The following is a 26947-nucleotide window of genomic DNA, read 5'->3' on the forward strand; positions in this document are numbered from 1 at the left end:
GATATACACATCTGTTTATCTCTAATAGATACAACTGTTTGTGTAATAGACATATTTGTTTATTAAAAGACACCTATATAAATAGTTGTGACTGTTTGTATAGAATAAACATGTCATTTTATTAAAAGATACCTATGCAAATAGTTATGATTGTTTGTATAGACATATCTGTTTATTAACAGACACCTATATAAATAGTTATGACTTTTTGTATAGAATAGACATGTCTATTTATTAACAGACACGTATAACTGTTTGTATAGAATTCACATGTCTGTTTATTAATAGATATATCTACTTATTAATAAACATATCTGTTCATAATTTATTTAAGAAAATTATAATATGATAATTATTTTATTTCACACATATATATGACAAATGCCATAATAAAATAATATATATTAAATTATATATATATATATATATATAATTCTATACATATTTTAGTCTTATTATTCCTTTACTTTCTTATATTTTAACAATATATGAATTTTTTCTCTTTATACTATCTATGATACAAGCTATTTATAATAAAAAGTAGTAGCACGAAGGCAGGAAGAGTAAGAGAATGCAGGGTTTAATAAAAGTTCAAGTTCAAATATTGCAAAGAAAGCTAATTAATGGGTGCATTTTACTATCTCACCGGTATCCACCCGTGGTGGTACTGCCGTAGGCGCAGGTCGCCAAGCTAAATTTCTGAGCGTTGGTTGCTTATTTGTTGCAAATTTTACTAAATATGGTAAAGAATATCATATTTATGACAAGGTAATTTGACATTTGCTTGTTTTGCACCTTTTAGCAAGCACTAGAGTTAGGATTTTTTTTTTTTTTAATTTGATTTTAACTGAAATTAATAAATTATTATGAAGTTTGAAAAACATAAACAATTAAATAAAATTTGAATGAACTTTTTTAAGCTCATTTTGTCAATAGATTAGGCATATACAATAATATTTTAAAATTCATAATTATTGGATAAATATATGAGTTTTAGGTATATATAAATGAGTATTAATTAATTAATTAAGTCATTCTCAATGTGATAAATGTGAAATACTTAAAATATGTGATAATGGAAGTTATTTTTATTTATAATTATTTTAATTAATCTAATTGGTTCAACATAATAAAATAATTCTAAAAACGCTAAAAATTATTTTTTTATATTAAACAAATAAAAAAAATAAACTAAATTTAATCAAATTATTACTCTTTGAATTTTCAAAATCTCTCTAATGTTCTCAAGAATACCAGCAAATAAGTTTCATCTTGAAACTCTATTTCTTATAATTTTTCGTATTAGTCTTTATGAAAACTTGCTTTATAAAGAATAATGATTTCTCCCTCTTAATAGTTATCTATTTTTTTTATTTTTTTATTTTACTCTCTACATGACATAAATATAAAAAAGATTTTATTTTCATTTGACTTAAGTTGTAGACTACATTTTTAAATAGTAATTTATTTATTTAATAATATATTCCTATTTAAAGTAAAATATATATTAATTTCACAAATAGTTTAATAACATAAATTATTAATATGTAATGGGGTAATTGAATGTAAGGTATATTAAATAAAATTAAATAAAATTTATTATTTTAATTGTATTAATTATATTTTTAAGTAATTTTTATAAGATAGGAGGGAGTATTAAAAATTAAAGGATTTTTTTTAAGTTAAAAAATTTTATAAGTTGAAAAATTTTAAATTTAAATTTTTTGTAAATTTATTAATTTTATAGTAAAAATTATTAAGAGAAACTTGTTCATTATTATATAATATATTAATAATAATAACAATAATAATAATTATTATTATTATTATCTTAATAAAAAGTTTTACTACGAAAATTGTTAAGAGATGATTGTTTTTGGCTATTTTATTATTCAGTCAATAATTTTTGTATAAAAAAAATAAAAATTACTAATATTAATATCTTGATAAAAAAATTAAAAAAGAAATAACCTTTTAAGAAGATAGGGGTAGTAGAAGAAGATCTACTACAGATTTTAATATTTTAAGCAGTTAGAGCCACATGGCTACAGAAGCATTATTGCTTGGACAGTAACGTTTCAGTGGTGTGGACACGTGTCTTTCCTCAAAGTTAGGCCTATGAAAAATTCATGGGTAGTTGTCCTCATGTAAGCTTGTCCTAACCTATGCATCTTCTCACAGACACCCTTAAATGATGTAAGATAATTGCAGGTGTACGTGTCCTTTTAGGAGTTCATGATAAAAAAATAAATGCACCATTTTTTTCCCACTTATATTCTCTCTCTTCTGCAGCATGTTTTCTTTTTTTTTTTTCTCTCTCTTTCAAGCCTCCTTGCCCAGAAAAATTTTGGAAAAAGAGGCTAACTTGCCATATTTTCAGGTTCTTGGTCTCTTTTAAGTCTCTTCTGTTTCAAACGGGTAAGCTTCACCCTACAAGAATTATTTTTTGAGTAGCTGTGATTTTTTCTTCTTTCCATTAATTGTTTGAGGGTCTACCATACCCAGATATTGTCCTGCTTTTCTTTCTCTTTTTTCTCTGCATATACATGGAATAAAAGATCCTCAATTCAAGAGAGCCTCAGATGGGGTTGCCTTAGATCCAGGAAACACAAGTTTTAGGTGAAAAGGTTTCAACTTTTTAGGATTTTCTTGTGATTTTCTGGTGTTGGTTTTACCTTTTCCAAGGTTGTTTCTCATGACTGTTCCTGCTTTCTATTATTGGGTTTAAAGATGAAGATTTTAGTATTCTTGTTTTTCATTTGTGGTTTATGTACTTAAAGGTAGGTGGTGGGGATAGGATTTGGGTTACTTTCTGGAAAAAGGTGAAAAGAATTTGATAAGTTCTGGAGTTTTAAGGATAACTCAAACTACCTGCGAAGACTTGAAATATCTGATAATTAGAACGTTAGATCCACTGTTGCTCACCAGATCTGATAACTTGTTTTCCATTCTGCTTGTGCTCAACTGCTTGCGTATCTTCGATTTGACCTTGGAGATAGATTGTGTTTCTGTATATCTCCTTGATGAAAAAATATCGGTGGGTCATTGTGATGTCATATGATGGAAGGAGAATTGTTAGAACCTGCAAGCTTTACCTCAAGTTTTTTTGGTGAAAGGGAATGAGGAGGATGAAAATTGGTGGATTGTGTGAAGAAAGTTAGAGATAGTTAGAACTGTTAATTGGACACAGAGAGTGGAATTGATGGAAGAGATGTCCCCAGCGGTTGCAATGACGCTTAGTTTAGGCAATTCTATGTGTGATAGTTCAGGTATTGCAACCCATGTGGAAATTACGCGACGAAAGCTAGTAACAGACACTGTGAGCTTGTTGTCTGATCCTGCTAGGGTGGTATCCGATGAGGCTGTTACTGCATGCTGTGGAAGTTCTAGCGACACTAAGAATGAGGAGGACTTTGCCACCTTGTCTGCACCAGAAGATGGTGGTGTTCAAGTAACTGATTCACTGAAAATATTGCCAGAAAATGGAAACATATCAGTTCCAACTGATGTGATTCAGGAAAGTGATGAAGATGAAGTATTGTCAGTTGCGGAAGACAATAATGGAATAATGACTGAGCAATTGTTGGCATTGGAAGCAGGATCTGAAATAAGCTTGCCAAAATCTGTTGGGATTGAAGATAGCCAAATTATTGCTAAGGCTATAATTGTGGAGTCATCAAATGAGGTGCAGGTGCCTACGGCAAAACTTCTTATTGCAGCAGTGAGCTCAAATGCTGATATCTCTGATGGCTCTGATTTAAGGGCATCTGCAGTGGTTCTTAAGTTGCCCAGTGAGAAGAATCTCAGCAAAGGAACTACACGGAGTGTGTTTGAACTTGATTGCATACCCCTTTGGGGTTCTGTATCAATTTGTGGCAGAAGACCAGAAATGGAAGACGCTGTTACAGCTATCCCTCGGTTTGTAAAAATTCCTATCAAGATGCTTATTGGTGACCGTTTTGTTGATGGATTAAGTGAGAGTTTGACCGATCTAACGAGTCATTTTTATGGTGTTTATGATGGCCATGGGGGCACTCAGGTACATATATATAGCTAGATATTTATTATTCTCGTCATATAGTATATACTGTATTTGCATTGCAATTCATTGATAGCAATGTAAGAGTGCTAAATTGAGAAATTTATGGATTGGGCATGAGTTTTGTTTGATGATGTAACATAATGATTTGCATATTGATTCCAAGTGTTTCATTGAAGTTGTAACTATTTCTAACAAAGCATTTGAATTTGTAACTTATTGTTACTTACAACATGGGCTTCTCCATCTCAATCTGCAGCCTTATTTGTTTTCCAAATAATCAAAGGAAAACTCAGGACTTTGTTTGTATATATTCAAAGCATAAATGGTTTCCATCTTCACATGGTCAGTATTGTGCACAGTTTGTTGATATGTAATTGCAAGCATAATTTGGAGGGATCTCCTGCAGGTTGCTAACTACTGTCGTGACCGAATCCATTGGGCCTTGGCTGAAGAGATTGCAAATGTTAAAAATGATTTAACTGATGCGAGCATGGAAGTACACCAGCAGGTGCAGTGGGAAAAAGCCTTCACTAGATGCTTTCTTAACGTTGATGAAGAGATTGGAGGAAAAGGTACCAGAAGCACCATTGAAGGCCATGTTGACGCTTCTGATGCTGCTTTTGAGCCGTTGGCACCAGAAACAGTTGGATCTACTGCTGTGGTTGCCTTGGTATGTTCATCCCATATCATAGTTGCAAACTGTGGTGATTCAAGAGCAGTGCTTTATCGTGGAAAAGAGTCAATGGCATTGTCTGTTGATCATAAAGTAAGGCTTGTGCTTTTACATCATTTTGAATGCGTCTGCGTACATATTTTAATATCATTTTCTTTTTCTTATTATTATTTATATATTTACTTTTATGTTTTCCAGCCAAACAGAGAAGATGAATATGCAAGGATTGAAGCTTCTGGAGGCAAGGTGATTCCGTGGAATGGACATCGTGTTTGTGGTGTTCTTGCTATGTCTAGGTCAATTGGTAGGCGCCCTCCATTTTTGGCTCAAATGTTAATTCTGTTCACGTTGAAGCAACTTTGTATTGTGCAGCTTGCTTCTACAACTATTGATCTTGCTGATTAAGACACCAAAATGCAAAGTGAACAAATGAAAACAAAGTAAAAATCTGGATTATTGCTTTTTATGTTATATTGACGTGCCTTGTCTGAACACATGTATACCCATTTTTTACAGGAATTTTTGCAATGACGCTGTAGCTTCATAATTAACCATATTTTTAAATCCATCGAAGGTGTTCAGCACTGACATTTGCTTTTACTTGCTTCCTCTTTTGTATCTAACAGGTGATAGATATTTGAAACCGTGGATTATTCCTGACCCAGAAGTCATGTTTATTCCTCGAGCTAGAGATGACGAATGCCTTATTTTAGCAAGTGATGGCTTGTGGGATGTCATGACAGATGATGAAGCCTGTGAAGTGGCTCGAAAGAAGATTTTGCTCTGGCACAAAAAGAATGGAGTTACATCTCTGGATGAAAGGGGCAAAGAAATTGATCCGGCATCTCAAGCAGCAGCTGAGTACCTTTCAATGCTCGCGCTGCAAAAAGGAAGCAAGGATAATATCTCAGTGATAGTGGTGGACTTGAAAGCTCAAAGGAAGTTCAAGAGCAAATCTTAATCAAGGTTGAATTATCATCTAGCTTAACTCTATATACCTATATATTAGAGAAAGTGCATCTAATGAATACATAGCTCAGTCCATTCCTTTTTCTCGTGGGCTTAATGTGTGTGTACAAGAATAGAAACTAGTGTGTACTATAGCAAGTGGATCCGAATGTCACATTGCCTGTGTTTTTGATATCCACTGTGCCAAAACTATCTAATAGTTACATAAATTTGAGCTTGCAGGTAGGGGAGATTTACAGTGTTCAATTTTGTAGATCATCCCTTTGCCTTACCAATATGATGTCTCTCTTTCGATATTGAGTTTTGTGTAGTAGCTCTCCAAATTATGGCGATGGCTTGAACAATGCAGGTGTTTATACTACTTGGACATCAATGGGTGCCCATGTATATGCATCCTTTGCTTGACTTGCTTTGCAGCAATAACCTTCCTGCTTCTATCTTTTTTTTTAGTTTTTGACATCCCAAGCTAAATTTCAGAATCCTTAACACTGCTTGAAGAGGAAATGCATCAGAATAATTTCGTAGTATAAGCAAAACTTTTAATTATATATTTTCCACGCAATTGGAACCTCTGCAGAACCTTGGAATACTTGATGTCAGATAATTTCAGTGACAAAAATAATGAGTTTTGATCTAACCTCTTCCCCAAAGGTGGAAATTCAAGAGGAATAAAGGTAATATTGTTTCCTCGAGCGACCTTGCAACCCAGTTTTTGAAAATGAGTCCTTTCGTCAATAAGTTTCACTTTCAGATCCTTGGCAATATCTGTTTGAAGTTATAGAGTGAGAACTAAGGCATAACTGATGAGATGATCATTTTTTTCAGGCGGCAGGTTTCTTGATTCTGGAGTAAACGTCAGAAAAAAAAAATTATGTCGAATAATGCCGGTTCTTAACGGAAGCACCGTGGCTACAATTCAGATCTTTAAACTTCATGAGTAATGCAAGAGAATGCAACAGAGCTTCTTGTTCTTCACTTATCCTGCAATTAGGAAATATGAGCATTCTTAGCCAATGTTTTGCCAACGCTAGAAGTCATCATATAACTTAATTTTCAAATATAAAGAAGATTATTCTCCCACATCCAGGATTTCTCACACCACTAGTAAGGGAATTGAATCAAAACTTGGTTTTATATTACAGGTAAAAATGCATAATAATATCTTTGAACCAATAATGGTCAGAACAAACCTTTGCCGACACATAATGGGGTAGACAAAATTTATCTATAAACCTGAAACTTTTCCTGAACCCACACAACTTACAACTTTGTCTTTGTCTATCCCATTTTCCCCACATGCTGGGAGCTTCAGCTTCCCATGCTGTCGGACAAATATATATATAGCACCCCAATAACTTGTTTTTTCACGTATAGCACCCCAAATTATCAAAATGCACTCTTAAGTTGACAGGACTAAATTTCAAATCTTTGGCAATATCTGTCGGATTAGTCCGGAAATCATCACCATATAGAGTTAGCACTAGGACATAACTAATGAGAAGATCATTTTTCTCAACTGGCAGTCTTCTTGATTCTGAAGTAAACATCTCCATGAATTTCTAGCGAAGAAAGCTTGGAAATCTGTGGCTCTTTGCTGAGGATGCACCATCCAAAGAATGTAGATCTTTAAGCTTTATAAGATAGTAATGTAAGAGAAAGAAAATGCGAGAAAGTGTCTTCTTCTCCACTTCATCCTACAAATAATAGCATAATGCAAATATGAATTACTTCATTTCCATCAATAAAATTACTAAAAATAAAAGGACACCTAGTAATTGATAATGTGTAACACACTAAATTTTTAAATTTATTATTTTTTAGGTAAATATTAATATTTTATTTTATTTAAATTTTAGGAAATTATTTGAAATTTTTTGGATTTTAGAAATCGGGTTTGATTTTTCAAAATATAAAACTTTGATGATTTTTAAAAATTAATTTAAAGACCACGTGGCAAAACTAAAAATATATTTGGACTCTACGAATTTTTCTGAGTTTTCTAGAATTTTTTTTGAAATTTTTGGGCCTCGTTTTCAGTCCCAAGACAGAGTAAAAATTTATAATTTTGTATCTTGAATCGGTCCGGATCGGACCGACCAAATCGAACCAGCCTCTTTCTTCCTTTTCTTTCTTCCCCGCGAGCGTCCCGTCTCTCTTCCTTTCTCTCCCATTTTCTCTCTCCCCCCTCCTCCCCACGCCGGCCAGCCAACGCCTTAGCCTCCCCACCTCGCCGGCGCGCCGCCCCAGTGCTTCCCCATCACCGGCTGCTGCCTGAAATGTCGGGAAAACGCGCGCAAAGTCACGCGACGTGCAGCGCGACGCCTCGCCTTCCCGGCTGATCCGGCTACCGATTGAGCCGAGTCTTGTGTTAAACACCATCTACACCTTGAGAGCTTTCCATAGACACCAAGAACACCAAAATCCATTGAGCGGTTTGCTCAATTTTTGTCCGGGAAATTTTAACCCATTTCGAATTTTGGGCTAGATTTCTAGCAAACCGTGAACCCCACGAGAAAACCGAGAGCACCAGAGCGCTTCACTCGTCGAGAGCTTCGCGGCAACATAAATTTCATAATTTTTCGATACTATTTTTCGGTGGGTCCCACGAAACTTCGTAGTGTTTTTCCGAGCATTAAATGAACTTATAAAATTTTGTAAAAATTATATACTAACTCCCATGTTGTGGGCTTCGTGTAGGTACCTTCAATTCACAGAAATTCGATAGTTGCCCCAGTCTGTGAATTTTCGGCCAAACAGACAGGATATGGAAAAAGTCTCGGAATTGGGTCCAGATTTTGGTTACCCCACCGTTGTCAAATGTTCCGAACGCGTTCCCGAGATCGGAATCGGCATAGGTAAACCCGAACCTTACTTTTTCTTAATTTTCTAGTGCTTGAATGGGATTAAAAATTCATAAAATATTAGTAGTAGCTCAGAAAATTATGATTCTTTTTGAATTAGCTTAGTAATATTGCTAAGGACCGCGGGGCAAAGTTTTAGAATTTTTAGAGCTTATTTGTATAGTTTTTGCAAAAAGGGTCAATTATAAGGACTAAACTGTAATTTTACATATTGTGATTGATGACTGTTTGGATGGGCCTAGGAGGGGCTGGGTGATGTAATTGAGTTGTGGATGTATGGTTTGTGATATAGAAGTGCGTTTTAAGCCCTTTTGCAGGTTGGGTAGGTTCTAGATATAGGGGAGACTCTGTCGGATTTTCGGCACGACTTAGGACATCTTTGGTCTTTTTCTTAGTTTGTGTTGAGTCAAATTTATTAAATGATTACAATAAAATTATCAGGTGAGCCGGAACAGCCTTCCTCGTCCGCCCAGCCGTCATAGTGACTTCGGTTGAATCTGTGAGTAAAATATTAATTTTAATTGTAATTTCGATATTATTATATGTTCAAGCATGTCCATGCATCACTTATAAATATATATTTATGTAGTTAAACACTAGGCACGTTTTATGTTGCATTCATAATTGTTAAAGTGTCATGGATGTTGTTGTGGTAATTTGGAGCAGTGTGCGTGAGTTGGTGAGCGTGTGGTATGGTGTTGGCTATGGACAGGACGGGTAGACACGGCTTGAGATCTTCGCTGGGACCCGGTCCTTCGGGGTAGACATGGCTTGAGTTCTTCGCTGGGACCCCGATTTGGTTTATTAAGCGAAAGTCCGGCTTGAGTTCTTAGCTGGCACAGGTTGGATTAAGTGGGTTGTATAGGAGATCAGCTCCCATATATGTATTGTTTGACCTTATTGGGTGTGTGAGTGCTCCATATTACCTTTTTACTATTATGACGTGAAAATATTGACGATGTTGCATTTCACTTTACAAGGTGCATTAGTTTTAGATAGTTATAGAGATTATGGTTAAAATTGATATTTTACTCTCTGAGTCGAACGCTCACTCCTGTTCATTATTTTTTCAGGCTACAGGAGGATTATTGTTGTGGTTAACCTGCTTTTCTTCTTCGCAGGTCGTTTATTAATATTTGTGTAATTCTGTAAACTCCTAAAATTTTCGCATGTGTTAGAAATATTTATTTGATTTGGGTCTATAATATAATTTGCCATGTTGGACCTGTAAACTTATTATATGCTTGTACGTTTGACTGGATGAGGGAGCTGAGCTTCCATTTGACTTTATGTTATTATGAGTATGTGGAGGGTAAGTTGAGCTCCCCAATTGATTATATATTGTGTTTACAGGTTGGGTGAGTAAAAAACTCCCCGTTAAAAGGTCTATTTTATGGCCTGACTCTGTCCGGTTGAATTCTTGAAATTGGGCTTAAATGGGCCTTAGAGTTGGGTTGAGAAATAGTTAGGCTTACTACGGGCCTTGAGGGCTTTAGGCTGGCCCAGGTCCTAGTGCCGGTCTGACCCATAGGTTGAGTCGTGACAAATGTGGTATCAGAGTTTAGGCTCCAGATTCATAGGGAAAAATTGTCTAAAGTGTTGGGAAGAGTCTAATAGGAGTCACATGCAGAAAATAGGGTCCACATTTGTCTTGCATTGTCATCTTTGCTTCTAGTTTCTGCTTCATATATTGTGTGTAACTATGAGTCTATAGAGCTGTGTAATATACAGTTTTGAAATTTTGTGGGCTAATGCTACTAAATTTCAGGAAAATGTGTAGAAGCAGGAGAGCTGCCACTGCACCAGAACCAGATGTGCCTGACAAGGTGTCTGCACAGGATGAGGCGCCTGCCCCGAGAAGGTGGGGTAGGAGGCCTAGAGCTGCTCAAGTAGAAGAGCAGTCACCACTAGTTCAGGAATAGTCTTTTGTGGCCCCGGATCCCATGGACCCAATGGCAGCTACTCTAGCTAGTTTGCAGAGAACCATCGATAATGGTCCACCCTCCCCAACAGCAGCAGTCCACCACCCTAAGGGGAGAACCTTACAAACAGATAATTAATTTCAAGAAATTGGTGTCGGGTACTTATGATGTGTCAGACGATGCCTATCAGTTTTTGGATTCCTGCAAACAGGCAGGGATGGAGTTGCAATTAACTGACAGGAGACTTATAGAGTGTGTGTAGCATGTCATGGGGCCTTTGCCTAGACAATGGATGAATAACTACATATTACCTTGAATGGAAGGTTTATCATAAACCCAGTTTGTGGAACTGTTTATCAACAGATTTGTACAAGAAAGTTTCAGAGATTAAAAGCAGTGGGCCTTTGAGGCCTTATGGCAGAATGGCAGGTCTGTAGATGAATATGCTACAGAATTTTTGAAACTGAGTAGATATGCCCCTACAGTAGTGGTTACAGAAAGTATGAAGGTGAAAAGGTTCCTAAAGGGGCTAGACAGGAGGTATGCAAACCTGGCCATGATGTCTGATCAGTCTTTTGATGTGGTAGTTGATCGAGCCTGACAGATTAAGATTAGTTACACCGGAGATGACAGTGGAAGAGCAAAGAAAAATAGAGCAGAGGGTTCTTCAGGTGTTCCCCACATGGGTACTCCGGATAGCGGAGGCCAAAGTAATTACAGAGAAAAAAGTAGGAACAACAGGAGTGGTTTTAGACGCAAATCTCGAGGATTGGACGAGGCACGCGGATCCAAAGAATGGTCACGATTCGAGATCTGATAGTTCTGGTGCAGTTCAGATCCTCCTTGGCACCTTACGCACAATGTGGAAGAGGACATTTAGGACCTTTTCTGATGGGTCCAGGAGTATGCTTCAGGTGTGGCCAACCAGGTCACTTTGCTAGGGAATGCCCCGTGTTCAGCGAACCACAGATGGGATCACAGGGTTCTGTTGCAGATGTTCCTCGTCAATTTTATCCTAGTGCTTCCAGTATGGCAAGCAGTCAGTTCAGTGGCCAACAGGGCCGAGGACAAGGGGGACATGGATTTAGAGGCAGATCAGGAAGTAGAAGTCAATATCAGGGTTCTACAATGCAGGGTAGGGGTCAAGCTCGGGTTTTCATCCTGACCTACCAGGATGCTCAGGCTTCCAATGCAATTGTGGCAGGTATTCTTCTAGTCTATTCCTATGAGGCTCGTGTTTTGATAGATCCGGGTGCTACGCACTCCTTTGTCTCCCCAGTGTTTGCCATGAGATTGGGTAGGAACCCTACAACTTTAGAATGCCCTTTGTCTGTAGCTACCCCACTTAGTGACAACATAGATGTAGATATAGTTTTTCTAGGTAGCCTAGTAGTAGTGGATGGAAAGATCCTCCCAACAAACTTAGTTCCTCTACCAGTAATAAATTTCGATGTAATCTTGAGAATGGATTGGTTGGCAACTCATTATGCCACTTTAGACTGCAGGAACAAAAAGGTGTATTTCCACATACCTGGTGTGGAAGAGTTTAGCTTTGATGGTGACAGGAGCGTGGCTCCATATAGTTTAGTATCAACAATTAGTACTAGAAAAATGTTGAGGCGTGGATGTCAAGGGTATTTGGCATTGGTGAGAGATACATCTGTAGAAGGTGTTAACATGGAAAATGTTCCCGTTGTCAGAGAATTCATGGATGTCTTCCCTGAGGAGCTTTCAGGGTTGCCACTAGGAAGGGAAATAGAGTTCTGCATTAATGTTGTTCCGGGTACAAACCTCATATCAATGCCGCCTTACAGGATGGCACCAGCAGAATTGAAAGAGTTAAAGGAGCAACTACAGGAGCTTTTGGACAAGGGTTTCATACGTCCGAGCACTTCAACTTGGGGCGCTCCTATTCTATTTGTGAGAAAGAAAGATGGGTCATTGAGGTTGTGCATTGACTATAGACAACTGAACAGGGTGACTGTGAAGAACAAGTATCCACTTCCTCGGATTGATGATCTGTTTGATTAGCTCCAACGAGCTAGATTCTTTTCCAAGATAGACCTGCGAGCAGGCTACCAACAGTTGAGAAAATTTTGTAAAAATTATATACTAACCCTCGTGTTGTGGGCTTCGTGTAGGTACCTTCAATTCGTGGAAATTCGACAGTTGCCCCGGTCTTTGAATTTCCGGCCAGACAGACAGGCTACAGAAAAAGTCTCAGAATTGGGTTGAGATTTTGGCTACCCCACCATTGTCAGATGTTCCGAACCCGTTCCCGAGATCGGAATCGGCATAGGTAAACCCAAACCTTACTTTTTCTTAATTTTCTAGTACTTGAATGGGATTAAAAATCCATAAAATATTCGTGATAGCTCAGAAAATTATGATTCTTTTTGCATTAGCTTAGTAATATTGCTAAGGACCGCGAGGCAAATTTTTAGAATTTTTATAGCTTATTTGGGTAGTTTTTGCAAGAAGAGTCAATTATAAGGACTAAACTGTAATTTTACATATTGTGATTGATGACTATTTGGATGAGCCCAGGAGGGGCTGTGTGATATGATTGAGTTGTGGATGTATGGATTGTGATATAGAAGTGCGTTTTAAGCCCTTTTACAGGTTGGGTAGGTCCTAGATATAGGGGAGACTCTGCCGGATTTTCGGCACGACTTAGAACATCTTTGGTCTTTGTCTTAGTTTGTATTGAGTTAAATTTATTAAATGATTGTAATAAAATTGTTAGGTGAGCCGGGACAGCCTTCCTCCTCCGCCCAGCCGCCACAGTGACTTCGGTTGAGTCTGTGAGTAAAATATTAATTTTAATTGTAATTTCGATATTATTATATGTTTAAGCATGCCCACACATAGCTTATAAATATGTATTTATATAGTTTAACACTAAGCACGTTTTATGTTGCATTCATAATTGTTAAAGTGCCATGAATGTTATTGTGGTAATTTGGAGCAGTGTGCGTGAGTTGGCATGCGTGTGGTATAGTGTTGGCTATGGACAGGACGGGTAGACACAGCTTGAGATGTTCACTGGGACCTGGTCCTTTGGGGTCGACACGGCTTGAGTTCTTTGCTGGGGCCCCAATTTGGTTTATTAAGCGAAAGTCTGGCTTGAGTTCTTCACTGGCACAGGTTGGATTGAGAGGGCTGTATAGGGAATCAGCTCCTATATATGTATTGCTTGACCTTATCTGGTGTGTGAGTGCTCCAGATTACCTTTTTGCTGTTATGACGTGAAAATATTGACGATGTTGCATTTCACTCTACAGGGTACATTAGTTTTAGATAGTTATAGAGATTATAGTTAAAATTGATATTTTACTCTTTGAGTTGAACGCTCACTCCTGTTCATTATTTTTCCAAGCTACAGGAGGATTATTATTATGGTTAACCTGCTTTTCCTCTTCGCAGGTCGTTTATTAATGTTTGTGTAATTATGTAAACTCCTAGAATTTTTGCATGTGTTAGAAATATTTATTTGATTCGGGTCTGTAATATAATTTGCCATGTTGGACCTGTAAATTTATTATATGCATGTATGTTGGACTGAATGAGGGAGCTGAGCTCCCATTTGACTTTATGTTATTATGAGTATGTGGAGGGTGAGTTGAGCTCCCCAATTGATTATATATAGTGTTTATAGATCGAGTGAGTAAAAAACTCTCCGTTAAAATGTTCATTTTATGGCCAAACTCTGTCAAGTTGAATTCTTGAAATTAGGCTCAAATGGGCCTTAGAGTTAAGTTGAGGAATAGTTAGGCTTACTATGGGCCTTGGGGGCTTTAGGCTGGCCCAGGTCCTAGTGCCGCTCCAGCCCATAGGTTGGGTCGTGACATAATCGGAATATTCTGTAATTTGCATCAGCATCTGCCTTGGTTGAATGAAAGAAATTTAAAGCTAAATCCTCTCCCTACTCCCCCCAACATGGCTTAACAAGGGAAAACACATAGCAAAATGTTAAAAGATGGAGCTAAGTAGCACTCATTGCACAAGAGTGCATGCACAAATAAGGTTACAATGCAATAATTGACCAAGGAGAGAAAAATTGACAACTAATTAGCAAGAATGGCAACTCATTGGGAACTTACATCATAAATTCAACAAGGAAAAATTCCACCACCAACTTATGGCAGTTCAAATATTTGGGAATTTGCTAATGAATCTTTATATAGTACATCATGTAAGTTAATGATTTAGTATGAAATTTCCATACTCATTAAAAGTTTTCAAACTACTTCCAATTCAAACAGTATAGCTTAATAGTAGTTAAAAGCGTGATTCCATTAAGATGTTGGCAACTTATAACACAGGACACTCTTACTTAAATTTCCAGTAATTTGTGGATTCTATTGTGAACAAAAGTTGGGTAAGAATTGCTTACTACTTCTGCCCCTATTTGCAAAATCTTATAAACATCTTCAAGGAAATCCCCTCCCCAGTAAGAGTAATTCTGTTCAAAAGGTAAGCCTCCTGAGGATAGAGGCAGAAGAGCATAAGAGGTGGAATATTTCGAGCAATATGGGCGCTAGCACTTTCAAGAGCCTCCTTGTTAACTACAACATGATCAATTTTCTTATCCAAATCTCTTTGAGATTCAGGATCATCTCCCTATTTTTAGAGCTTGTGTTTTTTAATACTGGAACATTACATAATTCAACGGTTATATTTTGTGGCTTGAATTTTGGATATGTTTTTATGAACTTGAATTGCGATCCAACCTGAAAGTTTTGCACCGCGACCCAATTGAGATAAAAAGTGAGATCTGTAGTGGTAGCAGAGGGCATAGACCGATAGGCTTGGGCCCAAAGCCCACCATTGATCTTCTTGGGGGTGTGGGGGCAACACCCCTGCTATATGGACCAATATAAATATTATAATATTTTGCCTTTTGTGGCAGAGTTGTGAGATATTCATGAAACATACTAGAGTTAGGGTTTGAGAGTTCTGAGTAATTGTATCTTGCTCTTTTTATCACAGTGAAACTTTTTCTCTTATCTTGCCCATAGACGTAAACCTTACAGTTGAACCACGTTAAATCTTGTGTTATTCTTCTTCTCTTATCTATACTGTGTGATTGTGTGATTTATGTGTACCTTAGATTTGCGTGCCTATTATAACAACTGGTATTAGAGCTTTGTGCGCAAAACCTAGGATTTATAGATGGCATCGTCTTCAACGAAGTATGAGATAGAGAAGTTTAATGGTAGATCAAGTTTCAGTCTGTGGAAGATTAAAATCAAATCATCCTTAATCCTACAAGGTCTATGGAAGGTAATCGAGGATAACTTTCCAGACGGTATGAAAGAGGCAGAGAAGGTTGATATGAAGGAGAGAGCCTTGAGTGCGATTTTCATGAGCATAACTGATAATGTCCTAAGCGAGATTGCTGGTGAAAGTTCAACCTCTGCGGTATGAAAAAAATTGGAGGAGTTGTACTCTGCCAAATCACTAACCAACTGCCTGTATCTAAAAAAAAAAAGCTTTATAATCTGAGAATGAGCGAAGGTACACCTATTAAAGAATATATGGATAAATTTAATTCAATCATTATGGACTTGAAAAATATTGAAATTGATATTGATAGTGAAGATCAGGCCCTTCTTGTGTTATGTTCCTTGCCAGCCTCCTATGAGACTTTTGTTGATACTCTGTTGTATGGAAAAGACAGTATTTCACTAGACGATGTTAATAATTCTCTAAAATCAAAGGAGTTGAAAATTTTTTTTTCAGATAATAGAGAAAGATTTGAGGGGGAAGGTTTGGCGAGCAGAGGAATAACACATTTAAAGGAGGGTTCTTCCAGCAGAAAGAATCTAAGGCTCGATCTAAGTAAAGAATGAAAAAGACTAACTGTTTTGAGTGCGGGGAGCAAGGTCACTAAAGGAGAGACTGTCTCAAGTTGAAAAATAAAAAGGAAAAGTAAACAGAAAGTTCTGTGAATGTGGTTGACAGTTTTATTGATTCTAATGTTGATGATAGTGCTAAGGAAATTTTATCCGTGAGTTCAGATCATGGACAAAATTTCTGAATTCTTGATACTAGTGCTACTTATAACATCTGTCCACACAGAAATTGATTTTTCACTTACAAACAAATGAATAGTAAGGTATTTTTGGGCAATGATTGTGCATTATCTATGGAAGGAATTAATAATATCAGATTGTGGATGTTTGATGGCATTGTCAGAACTATAGAGTGTTGGCATGTTCTAAGACTAAAGAGAAACCTGATTTCTCTTGGAACACTTGACTCTCATGGATTCAGATACCATGCAGAAAATAGAGTTCTCAAAGTGTGTAAGGGTTCTATGGTACTCATAAAAAACAGTTTGGTTTTAGGATTATATTTTCTTTAGGGCAATACGATTTCAAGATTATATTTTCTTCGAAGTAGTACAGTTTTAGGGGAAGCTACAGTAGCATCCAAAAGCAATAATCAGAATCAGACTCAATCGTGGCATTTGCATCTTTGTCATATGAGTGAAAGGGGGTTATTTATGTTGAGCAAGTAGGATTTATTAGATGAGCAAAAAATAAAATCTATGGACTTTTGTGAACACTATGTATTTGGCAAATAGACTAAGGTGAAGTTCGATAAAAAGGCAGTATGCAAGACCAGAGGAACGGTGGATTATATCCACTCAGATCTATGGGGTCCTAACAAAATCCTTTTTAAGAGCGGTGCTTGGTATTTTATGACTTTGATTGACGATTACTCTCGGATGGTGTGGGTGTATTTTTTGAAAAATAAAGATGAGGCATTTTTAACCTTCATAAAGTGAAAGACGATAATTGAGAAGTAGACAAAAAAGAAAGTCAAGCGTCTTAGAACTGATAACATGTTAGAATTTTGCAATCATGAGTTCGATGCATTCTGCAGCAATGAAGGTATAGAGAGACACCGCACTTGTGTAAGGACACCACAACAAAATGGTATTGTAGAACGCATGAACAAAATGCATTATGACAAAGTAAGAAGTATGCTCTTACATTCAGAACTGGGAGAGAATTTATGAGCTGAAGCAATTAATACAGTCTATTTTTTGGTTAATAGATCTCCATCTACAACTATTGAGTGCGAAACTCCTTTTGAGATTTGATCCGGTTCACTTACTGATTACTCTTAACTGAGAGTGTTTGGTTGCCCTGCTTATACTCTTGAGCTAAAGGCAAGAAAATGCATATTTTAGGGTATACATCTGGAGTGAAAGGCTACAGGTTGTGGTGCAATAATCCAAAGTTTCCAAGATTAATTATCAGTAGGGATGTGACATTCAATGAATCTACTTCATTAGATAGTCAGAGCGAGAAGTCAATAGTAGAATCAGATCACGGTGTTAGAGAACAAGTGGAGCTTGACATTGATACTTGAGCAGTTCATTCCAGTGATTCAGAAGATGAGGTGCAAGATCCTGATCAACAAGAGGATGCACCTAAGCAACAATAACAGGAATCATATAGCATTGCAACTGGTAGAGAGAGAAGACAGATTAGACCCTCGCAGAGATATACATATGCAAATCTAGTTGCATTTATCTTGTCAGTTGTTGAGACAGTTGATGCGCATGAATCCAACAATTATAGAGAAGCTATTTTTTGTTCAGATGTAGATCAATTGGTCGGTGCTATGAGTGAAAAAATTGAATTTCTTCACAAGAATTAGACTTGGGAGCTTGTAACATTGCCTAAGGGACAGAAAGTAGTAGACTGCAAATGGGTGTTCAAGAAAAAGGAAGGTACTCCAGAGGTTGAAACACCTCGACATAAGGCACTATTGATAGCAAAAGGCTTTACTCAGAGGGAGAAAATTGACTTTAATGAAGTATTTTCTCCACTTATAAAACACAGTTCTATCAGGGTCTTACTTGCTATGGTTGCTCTTCATGGTCTAGAGCTTGAGCAACTAAATGTTGAAACAACATTTTTGCATGATGAGCTGGAGGAGAAAATTTATATGAGTCAGCCTGAGGGATTTGTCACTCTAAGTATGGAAAACCATATTTGCTTGTTCAATAAGTCTTTATATGGTTTGAAACAGTCCCCTAGGCAATGGTATAAAAGATTTGATATATTTATGATTCGTAATGGCTTTATTCCTAGTTTATATGATAGTTGTGTGTATCATAAGAAGCTTTCAGATGATTTCTAAATCTATTTGCCATTGTATATGGATGACATGCTTACTGTTGCTAAAAGTATGTCATAAATTAACATTCTGAAAAAGCAGTTGAGTAATGAGTTTGAGATGAAGGATCTAAGTGCTGCAAAGAAGATATTAGGAATGGAAATTACTAGGGATAGAAGTGTTGGGAAGCTTTTCTTGTCTCAACATGCATATATTGAGAAAAGTGCTTAAGCATTTCAACATGAATAATGCTAAGCCTGTGACCGTTCCATTTGCTACTCATTTCAAGTTATCTGGAGACATGTCACTAAAAACAGATGAGGAGATGGAGCATATGTCTAATGTTCCTTATTCGAGTGTTGCTGGTAGCATCATGCATGCTATGGTTTGCACCAAACCTGATATTATATATGCAGTTAGTGTTGTGAGTAAATACATGACGTGTCTTGGAAAAGAGCATTGGCAGGCAGTGAAATAGATTCTGAGGTATTTGAAGGATACTACAAATGTTGGTCTAATATTTGATAAGGCCAAGATGAATGATTCAGTTGTCGGATATGTGGATTCAAATTTTACAGAGGGCTTAGATAAGAGGAGATCTTTGATAGGATTCAAATTCAATAAAACCCACCTTAAGGAGGACATGCAACTGAATGGAAACATATATTTCAGAAGAGAGTAAGCATACCTGGATTACAGTTCTCTCTAAACTAAGTGTCATTATCTTATCTGCGTTGTTTTCTCCAGAAACCTCCTCATTTTCCAAAACTGAAGGCTTCTCATCAGCAGTATCTAATCCTTGAACTTTTGGTTCCAGTCTGAGTATCTATGGTTACAACCAAAGCCACATTAGAGTCTATTGTCGTAACAAATTATTTGCAATACAGAAACAATAGAGGCAGTTAAAAAAAAAGGGGCCTTTTGCCTGGAACTTTATATACTTTGCCATAGAGTTCTAAAAATAACAATTTCAAATAAGTACTTAAATTTTCTGTTATATGTTTAAATTTAAATTTTATAATTTTTAGCAAATTATTAAAAAAAATATGTCATTATATAAATATCTCTACAATCAATAAAACATAAACTATTTTTAGTCTCATATATGTTTCTATATCCTCCCTTAAGAAAAAAAAAAACTAACAGAGTAAGGCTGAGAGGGGCATAGAAAAATAATCACTCACTGGAGCTTCTGGGTTGTGTTTCTATGAGGCCCAGCCCATCAACCCAAACAAGGGAAGATGTTATTTTTGCTGGGAAAATTTTCTATTTCTACTTTTATATAATGTTTTACAAAATTTATTTTATTTTATTAGTACAAAGTCAATAAAAATTTGATGGGTTTTTATTGATTTTAGAGTTTTAAAAAATTTATGTTTTTCTGAGAAAAAAAATGTATATATATATATATTTTTTTTTTCTTTTAACTTATTAATTATTATTTAATTTATTAAATTTTTTATTGTATAAAATATATATTAATATATCATTAAATTAATAATCAAATAATTAAATATATATTTTGTATTGCAAAAAGAAAATAAATTTTTATAATAATGTTGAATTTAATTTTTAACTAATACATTTAAAAAGTTATAATGTCAAACAAATAAATTTGAAGCATCAAAATTCATTTAAATATGCGTTGTTATTATTATTATTATTATTATTATTATCCTTCCTTGATAATATCAAATCTTCGAGTCCTAACTCCCAGTCTATTTCGCACGCTCACTCGAAATGAAACAGTAGTCTAGTATGACACTATACTCTCTCTCTCTCTCTCTCTCTCTCTTTCTCTCTCTCTCTCTCTTGTTCAGGTAATTACATTTCATTGATGGAGATGATGACTGATGAGATACCGAAACGCCCCTATTTTCACCACCAAGTAAAATAATAAAGAAATTAAGAAAACAACTTCGCAACAGAACTCTAGAAAGCTGCAAGCTTGCTTCTTTTTCTTCTTTTCATCGTCGTCTGTATTTCTCTTCTGCGAATTTCACTATTTCTTATTAATGTAAGTTGTTGTCTCTTTTTTGCTCTTGCATGGTGAATCTCTTTATGGGATTTGAGGGATATATGATTCTTTACTGAAATATATAGGTAACTCGTGTTTTAGGGCAATCAATGTAAAAGATTTCTCATTTTTGTTCTGTAGGTTCAAGCGGAAAGAAAGGGTTTTTTTTTTTTTTTTTTTTTTTGGGGCGGTGTGTATTCGAGTAGCTTTCTCCTTTACGTATAACGCTTCTTGATAGGTTTTCTGGGATTCCATTTGCTAGAATATTGGGTTTCTTTCCCTTTTTTCTTTTTTGCAATTTGTTTTCGTTGCTGTGTAGTGTAGTTTGTAAATTGGAAAGATTTTATGTGGAATTTCGTTAATTCTTCATTTCTTTATTGTTAGGCTTGTACTGTTGCATGTTAAAATTTCTTTGTCCTTTAGAAATTTCAGCCAAAATAAACTACTTTGGAAGCTCATATTTGTCATAGCTTTGGTGGCTGTTGCTGCATTTTCCCTGATGTAAGGGGGTTTACAATTATTGAAAGAAACTCTTGTGTCTGATTATTTTTACTTCTATCTGTGCTATCATTTGCTTAAACTATTTGCAACAAAACGAATTATTTCACGGGTTTTTATTGGAATTCTTTGTTAGTAGCATGCATAATCTAATATAATTCAATTTTATTGGTTGGGACATTCCCTTTACTTCCAAGTAATGTGAATGTGGCATCCATAGATGTTGGGGGGTTTGGTTAGGTACTTGGATTGATTCTCAAGTTAATTTTCTCAAGAAGCATGTTTATATTGCCTACATATAAGAAAATTTTCTTCTTTCCTTTTTCCTAAATCTTACTGATTTAACTTTTGTTCTCCTGTGTTGTATTTTGAGGAAGTTGAACCTGATTTAACCAACTTGGTGAAATCCATTTCTTTTATTTATTTTGCTATCATTTTTCTCTCCTTTGCTTTGTGGTATGTTGATGCAGTGTTGAAAGAAGATTTAATTTAGGATTCTATTAATTAGGAGGTTTAGAATTTATTATTTAAGAAATTCTATTAGGTATAGAATTTTATAGGTAGGATTTGTTTTATTTTACTAGTTTGAGTTTTTCATTATTCGTAGTTTGTTTAGGTTTAGTATTCCTGATTAGTTTCAATTAGGATTAGTTAATACACTATAAATACCTATGTCTAGGTATTTTATTATGAGAGCTTATTATGATATTATTATTGCGAATTTAAAAAAGTTTTGAGAATTCATTTCTCTAGAGAATTCGTTTCTCTTCCTTTGAATCTTGAGAATTCATTTCTCTTGGTTCTTGTGTTCTTCTTGTTCTACATCAGGTGACTTACCTTATTTTCTTTTAGTGACTACTTTTTATAGGAGTGTGCTGTCTTTTATCAGAGCTCAAACTTATTTTGTTTCGAACATGATATAATTTTTTTCTAGACTCTTGATTTAGAAGTGCAAGTTTGCCTATTGATGGAATCTTCATGGCACAGGCTTAAATTTTTTGATGTCTTAATAGCCAACATATTTTATCTTGCAGATTTGTTAGAGGCAGGGAGGAAATTGCGGACACTAACTTTCTAATACATTTCTGGAACGAATGGATCAGGGTACTCTAACTTTTGTGCTGATCATTTTCTCCACTTTGCAATGTATAATATATTGGGGCATTGCCCAAAGTTTTGTTGTGGGAGAAAAAGTAGTGTTGAGTGGAAATGGAATCCTAGAAATGAGATGTTTATGTAGAATTCAAAGCAATGGGTTGTAAGTTTTAGTGGTCTTTTGTCAAATTTGGACATTTTGAGTTTTTTTTTTTATTATTATTTTTTTTTTTTTGTACATGGCTTCTTAATTTAGGCATACCAAGCTTCTTTTTAAATCTAAGGTTTTTTATTATTTATTTTCTTTTATCTGTATAGTGAATATGATATCTAACAAAAGAGCTGCATTCTCAACCAACATCAATGATTTAGTCAGTTGACTAACTATTATGACAACATTAGTGAGTACTTAATTGGATTGAAATAAAATTCATCTTGTCAGTGGAAGGACGTCCTGATTCTGAATTTCTTTATTTTCCTGACTCAGGTCTATAGGTCAGCACTGATAACCTGATATTGTTTGCTTGGTTACAGTTCCACAATGTTCCCATGTATTAACCTAAATCTCACATGACTGTTGGTTGAACTGCAAAAATTGAACTCCATTTATAACTATCATTCAATCCTATGATTGTGCTGGGAATGGCTCTATAGTTGGTATTAAAGTAATAACTTTTTTAGTGGGTGAATGAGATTCAAGATGCTCATTACTTGTTTTTCTAAAGATCTTATGAAATGTCCTTTCAGCTAATTTATCGATACAATGTTGCTTAAGGTGTTTTGGTGAACACAGGGCACTCAACTAATGCTGTGGACGATAAGCAAGGCGAGTATATTCTGATTAATGATGCTGAGGAACCTCAGTTGGGACTGTTTGACAAACCCCTTCCTTGTTTCGGCTGCGGAATTGGATGGTTTTCGTGAGTTTTTCTGTGCCTACTTACTTTGGGTTGTATCTTTCTCCCTTACTTCCTCTCTCATGGATATGCCCCCTTTTCCAGTCTCTTGCTTGGATTTGTGTGCCCATTGATTTGGTACTTTGCAACAATTCTCTACTTTGGGAGATACTACCATAAGGATCCAAGAGAACGATCAGGGCTAGCTGCCTGCACAATAGCTGTGAGTATTAATGGTTAATGTTCTTTCCCTTTTCATTTCCCAAGTTGTTATAACAGCTATAAAAAAAATTCTCTTGCTATTCTTGCATTTTTGTATATATTATGAAATTATGTCAACATCAATGTGATGTGAAAGAAATTATAGTAAGAATTTTAAAATTGTTTAGACAAGATAGAATATTTTGAAATTAGATCATATTTGAAACTAACAGCTCAGTGCCAATGTCAAATTCTGAAACCTGTTTAGGGGAAAAAGAACATTGTCTCCTCCTTCACTCTCCCCTCCCATACTTCCTCAACCATTAAAAATTCAATCTGGACTTGGTCCAACCCCCTTTGAAATCCTTAGCTGAACTTGAGGTTACTTTGTAATATGCTGGCTGGAAGACATTGTGGATATCATATGCCTGCAGGATACACAGATGCTTGACTGGCTATTTCTTATCAAACTAGGACAACAATTCAATAGTTGAAAATTGGTTTCCTTAGTTGAGGGCGCATATTTTGCAATTACAGATTCTACTCTTTGAATTCCTGACTGGAGCACTATTCTCTGGAGAAATATTTCTTGTTGGGAGATTGGAAGCCTCATTAGAGTTGTGTAGTTGTTGCTCCTGAAAATTTTAGCAAGTTCTCTATTTGGACATAACTTAACTCAACTCAACTCAACTCAACTAATCCTTTATCTCAAAAATTTGAAGTCGGCTATATGGATTCTTTTTCTTCACTCTAAACGATTTTGGATTAAATCCTCAGAAATGTGTAATGCTTCTAGGTCATGTTGTACTACTCTCCTCCAAGTTAGTTTAGGTCTACCCTTTCTTTTCTTTCTATTCTCTAACCTAATGTGCTCTACTTGTCGAACTGGAGCCTTCGTAGTTTGTGCTTAGCGGGTCCCAAGCCTAGATAAATGAAGAAGGTTGCGGTAGGTGGCAATTAGCGTAAAAATTTTGTCACACCTTATGATATAAATTCTCTATTTGGACATAATTATGAAGAATTTATATTCCCTATATCTGCCTTCTATCATCTTTCATTGATTCCAGATGTTAATTAACTGTTGCAGGCTACGCTATGCACAATAGCTGCAGTGATTGCCCTACTCGTTATTTTGTTGTAGTTTGTTGTAGTCCTTGCCACCACAGTTTCATATAAGCAATGGCTACGAAACCGACGCTATGTGGGTACGACTTTCATTCATTAGTTCCAATGAAAAGAAGAAAGAGCATCGGTGATACCAAGGTTCTAAATATGTGAAGCCTGTAGCATTTACTGAATACTTCTTCAGTCTTGTGCATAAAACAGTGAACTTTTAAGGGAGAAAAAAAATTTGTTAAATATCCATTTAATGGGAAATATATAAATTAATGTGTAGCAAATGAAGTTGAGTAATTGATTCTTTATTGTCATAATTCTCAATTTGATGAAATGGCACTTGTGGTCCTCATCTGGATACAAAAACGTTGAGCACATCATGGTTCTGCAGATGCATCAACGGCAGCTACTGCTGCGAGTTACATTTGACATCAAGATGCAAATATATTGTTTTTAAACGCCTTGTTTTTTCACATGAATAGCCAGAATGGTGATAAAACTGGCACATCGGCCGGAACTGCGGGCAAGGTTTCCAAATTTACAGTGCTAATACTCCCATAGACTTATCCCATAAGCTCTGTTGGTGCTAATTTACTATCTCATGATGTTTTACTAAATCAGGATGCAGATTGAACTGAAGCCCGAGCTCTGTAGGTATTACTACTACTGTATGATGTGTTATGAAATCAATATGCATGGCAAATTGAAATCTTGCAAGGAAGAAACTATTTTTATTAGAAAAACTTTGGACACCATCTGTTAGACTGTTGGAATATTATTCGGGAACAAGTCTCAAGGCTCGAGTCATTTTAGTGATGGAAAGTCCTTTATTAAGAAGTCAGTGTGTAGCCTGCTAATTTAGAAATTCCTCGTGAAAGAAAATGTTGAGAATTTCTCATTTTGCATCATATATATGTATATATAACCTCCCGTTCTCATCTTACCATTCCAGCAGGGAAAGACAGTGTGAAATAGTTGGCCATTGCCTGTGAGCGAGTTGTAAAAGTTTGAAACAGACAAAAACCAAATAAGCATTGCAAGAAATCAGCAACAAAAAAATGAGCTTTTTCTTGTAAACTGCAAAGCAAAACCAGCTTCGCTCACAATCTGTGTCTCATTTTGAATCCCTTGAAGGAATGGCATTGTTGAAGTGTATGCTAAGGAGTTGAATACGTGCTCCAGAAGCAAGAAACAATTTGTTTCTAATTGTGCTTTTAAATTTCAGGGGTAAAGAATATAAAATTAAAAAAAAAAATAATAAAAACTAAATAGTCTGATAAAGACTTTAAACAAATCAAGACGCGTTTTTGGTATAAAAAATTCTAGATATGATTGTAGCCACTATACTGTCCTTTGCTTTCGTGGTGTGGCCATCAAGTTTTGTTATAAGGGCGTCACCTAACAATATTTTGCTTAGTTAATCTTGTGTCACGCGTTATTTATGACTTTGACCAAATTCGGCGATAATTAATTTAATATTAAGCCTCCGATATTTACAAAAAATAATTTATATATAAAAAAATATTTTTATATTTTTAATATTTAATTATATTATTAAATTATTATTCTGCCTTTAAGCAATTTTTCAAATGACATTTAATATTTTAATTATAATTAAAATATTTTTTATTATTTATATTGTTATGTGATATAATTTTTATATTAGTATTTAGAGATTAAAAGAATGATTCATAAAAATTATCACTCTAAACTTTTAAAAGTTAAAAAAATATTTTAATTATAATCAACAAAATAACTAATCCAATAATTATTTTTATTAAATATTTTTATTTTAAAAGTTATATAAATAACTAACCACTAATAATTAATATGTAACAGATAATAACTAATAAAATATTTGATAATTAATAAAATAATTTATAGCTATTATAATAATTAATATTATCAAATAAAATTTTTATGCTATATATGAATAAATATTTTCACACTTTAATAAGTTAATTTAAAAAAAAATAATTTAATTTTTTCTTTAATCCTAAAAATATTTTTTATTAATTTATTTTTTTAAATATTTCAAATACTAAAAAAAAATATAATTGCTAAATCTCATTAAATTTTATAATTATTATTTTTATTATAATAAATTAATAATAATAATTATTATTGCGGCTTTGAAGTTTGGCTTTGAATTTTTTTTGAAGAATATATTGAGAGCACCAATGTTTGTATCGTGTAAACACATAAAAGAGACAAACACAATCATTAGATCCTTAAATAAGTTTGGATCCCATTATTAATATTTAGTGTGTGTTTGATTATCCATGTGAACAACTTATATAATCAATTATCATGAATTTTCATACATATATATATATATTTTCAATGAGGTAGGGATTTTGTTGGTCTTCTTCATAGGATTCTCTCATTATTCATATATTTAATTAATTACGTCATTTTTAATTTGCTTTAAAAAAAATCAATATTTATTAATTTGTGAATTATTCAATAAACGAAATATGGATATTCCCTAAATTCAAAATTCATTAACATATTATTC

The 26947-nt window shown here is 34.9% G+C and overlaps 2 protein-coding genes and 1 pseudogene across 3 annotated transcripts; 2 read left to right on the forward strand and 1 right to left on the reverse strand.

Moving 5' to 3' along the window:
• The first annotated feature begins 2249 nt into the window (after nt 1-2249).
• On the forward strand, nt 2250-5961 carry LOC110641533 (protein phosphatase 2C 16). Of its 2 annotated transcripts, none has more exons than XM_021793299.2 (4): nt 2250-4039; nt 4449-4808; nt 4914-5155; nt 5342-5481. In XM_021793299.2, exons 1-3 carry the CDS (start codon nt 3203-3205, stop codon nt 5118-5120), a joined length of 1404 nt encoding a protein of 467 aa, XP_021648991.2. In that variant the 5' UTR covers nt 2250-3202; the 3' UTR covers nt 5121-5155; nt 5342-5481. The 2 variants fall into 2 exon arrangements, with proteins under 2 accessions (XP_021648991.2, XP_021648989.2); XM_021793297.2 differs by having other exon boundaries at nt 2259-4039; nt 4914-5019; nt 5342-5961.
• Nucleotides 5962-6042: 81 nt separating this feature from the next.
• On the reverse strand, nt 6043-19555 carry LOC110641523 (uncharacterized; annotated as a pseudogene).
• A 788-nt stretch (nt 19556-20343) lies between these two features.
• On the forward strand, nt 20344-24713 carry LOC110641543 (60S ribosomal protein L18a-like protein). The gene is made up of 5 exons (XM_021793322.2): nt 20344-20623; nt 22156-22225; nt 23010-23136; nt 23218-23335; nt 24401-24713. The coding sequence occupies exons 2-5, from the start codon at nt 22216-22218 to the stop codon at nt 24452-24454; spliced, it is 309 nt and encodes a 102-aa protein (XP_021649014.2). The 5' UTR covers nt 20344-20623; nt 22156-22215; the 3' UTR covers nt 24455-24713.
• The last annotated feature ends 2234 nt before the right edge of the window (nt 24714-26947 follow it).

This window comes from Hevea brasiliensis, chromosome 1 (genome assembly GCF_030052815.1).
Source record: "Hevea brasiliensis isolate MT/VB/25A 57/8 chromosome 1, ASM3005281v1, whole genome shotgun sequence".
Taxonomy (NCBI): Eukaryota; Viridiplantae; Streptophyta; class Magnoliopsida; order Malpighiales; family Euphorbiaceae; genus Hevea; species Hevea brasiliensis.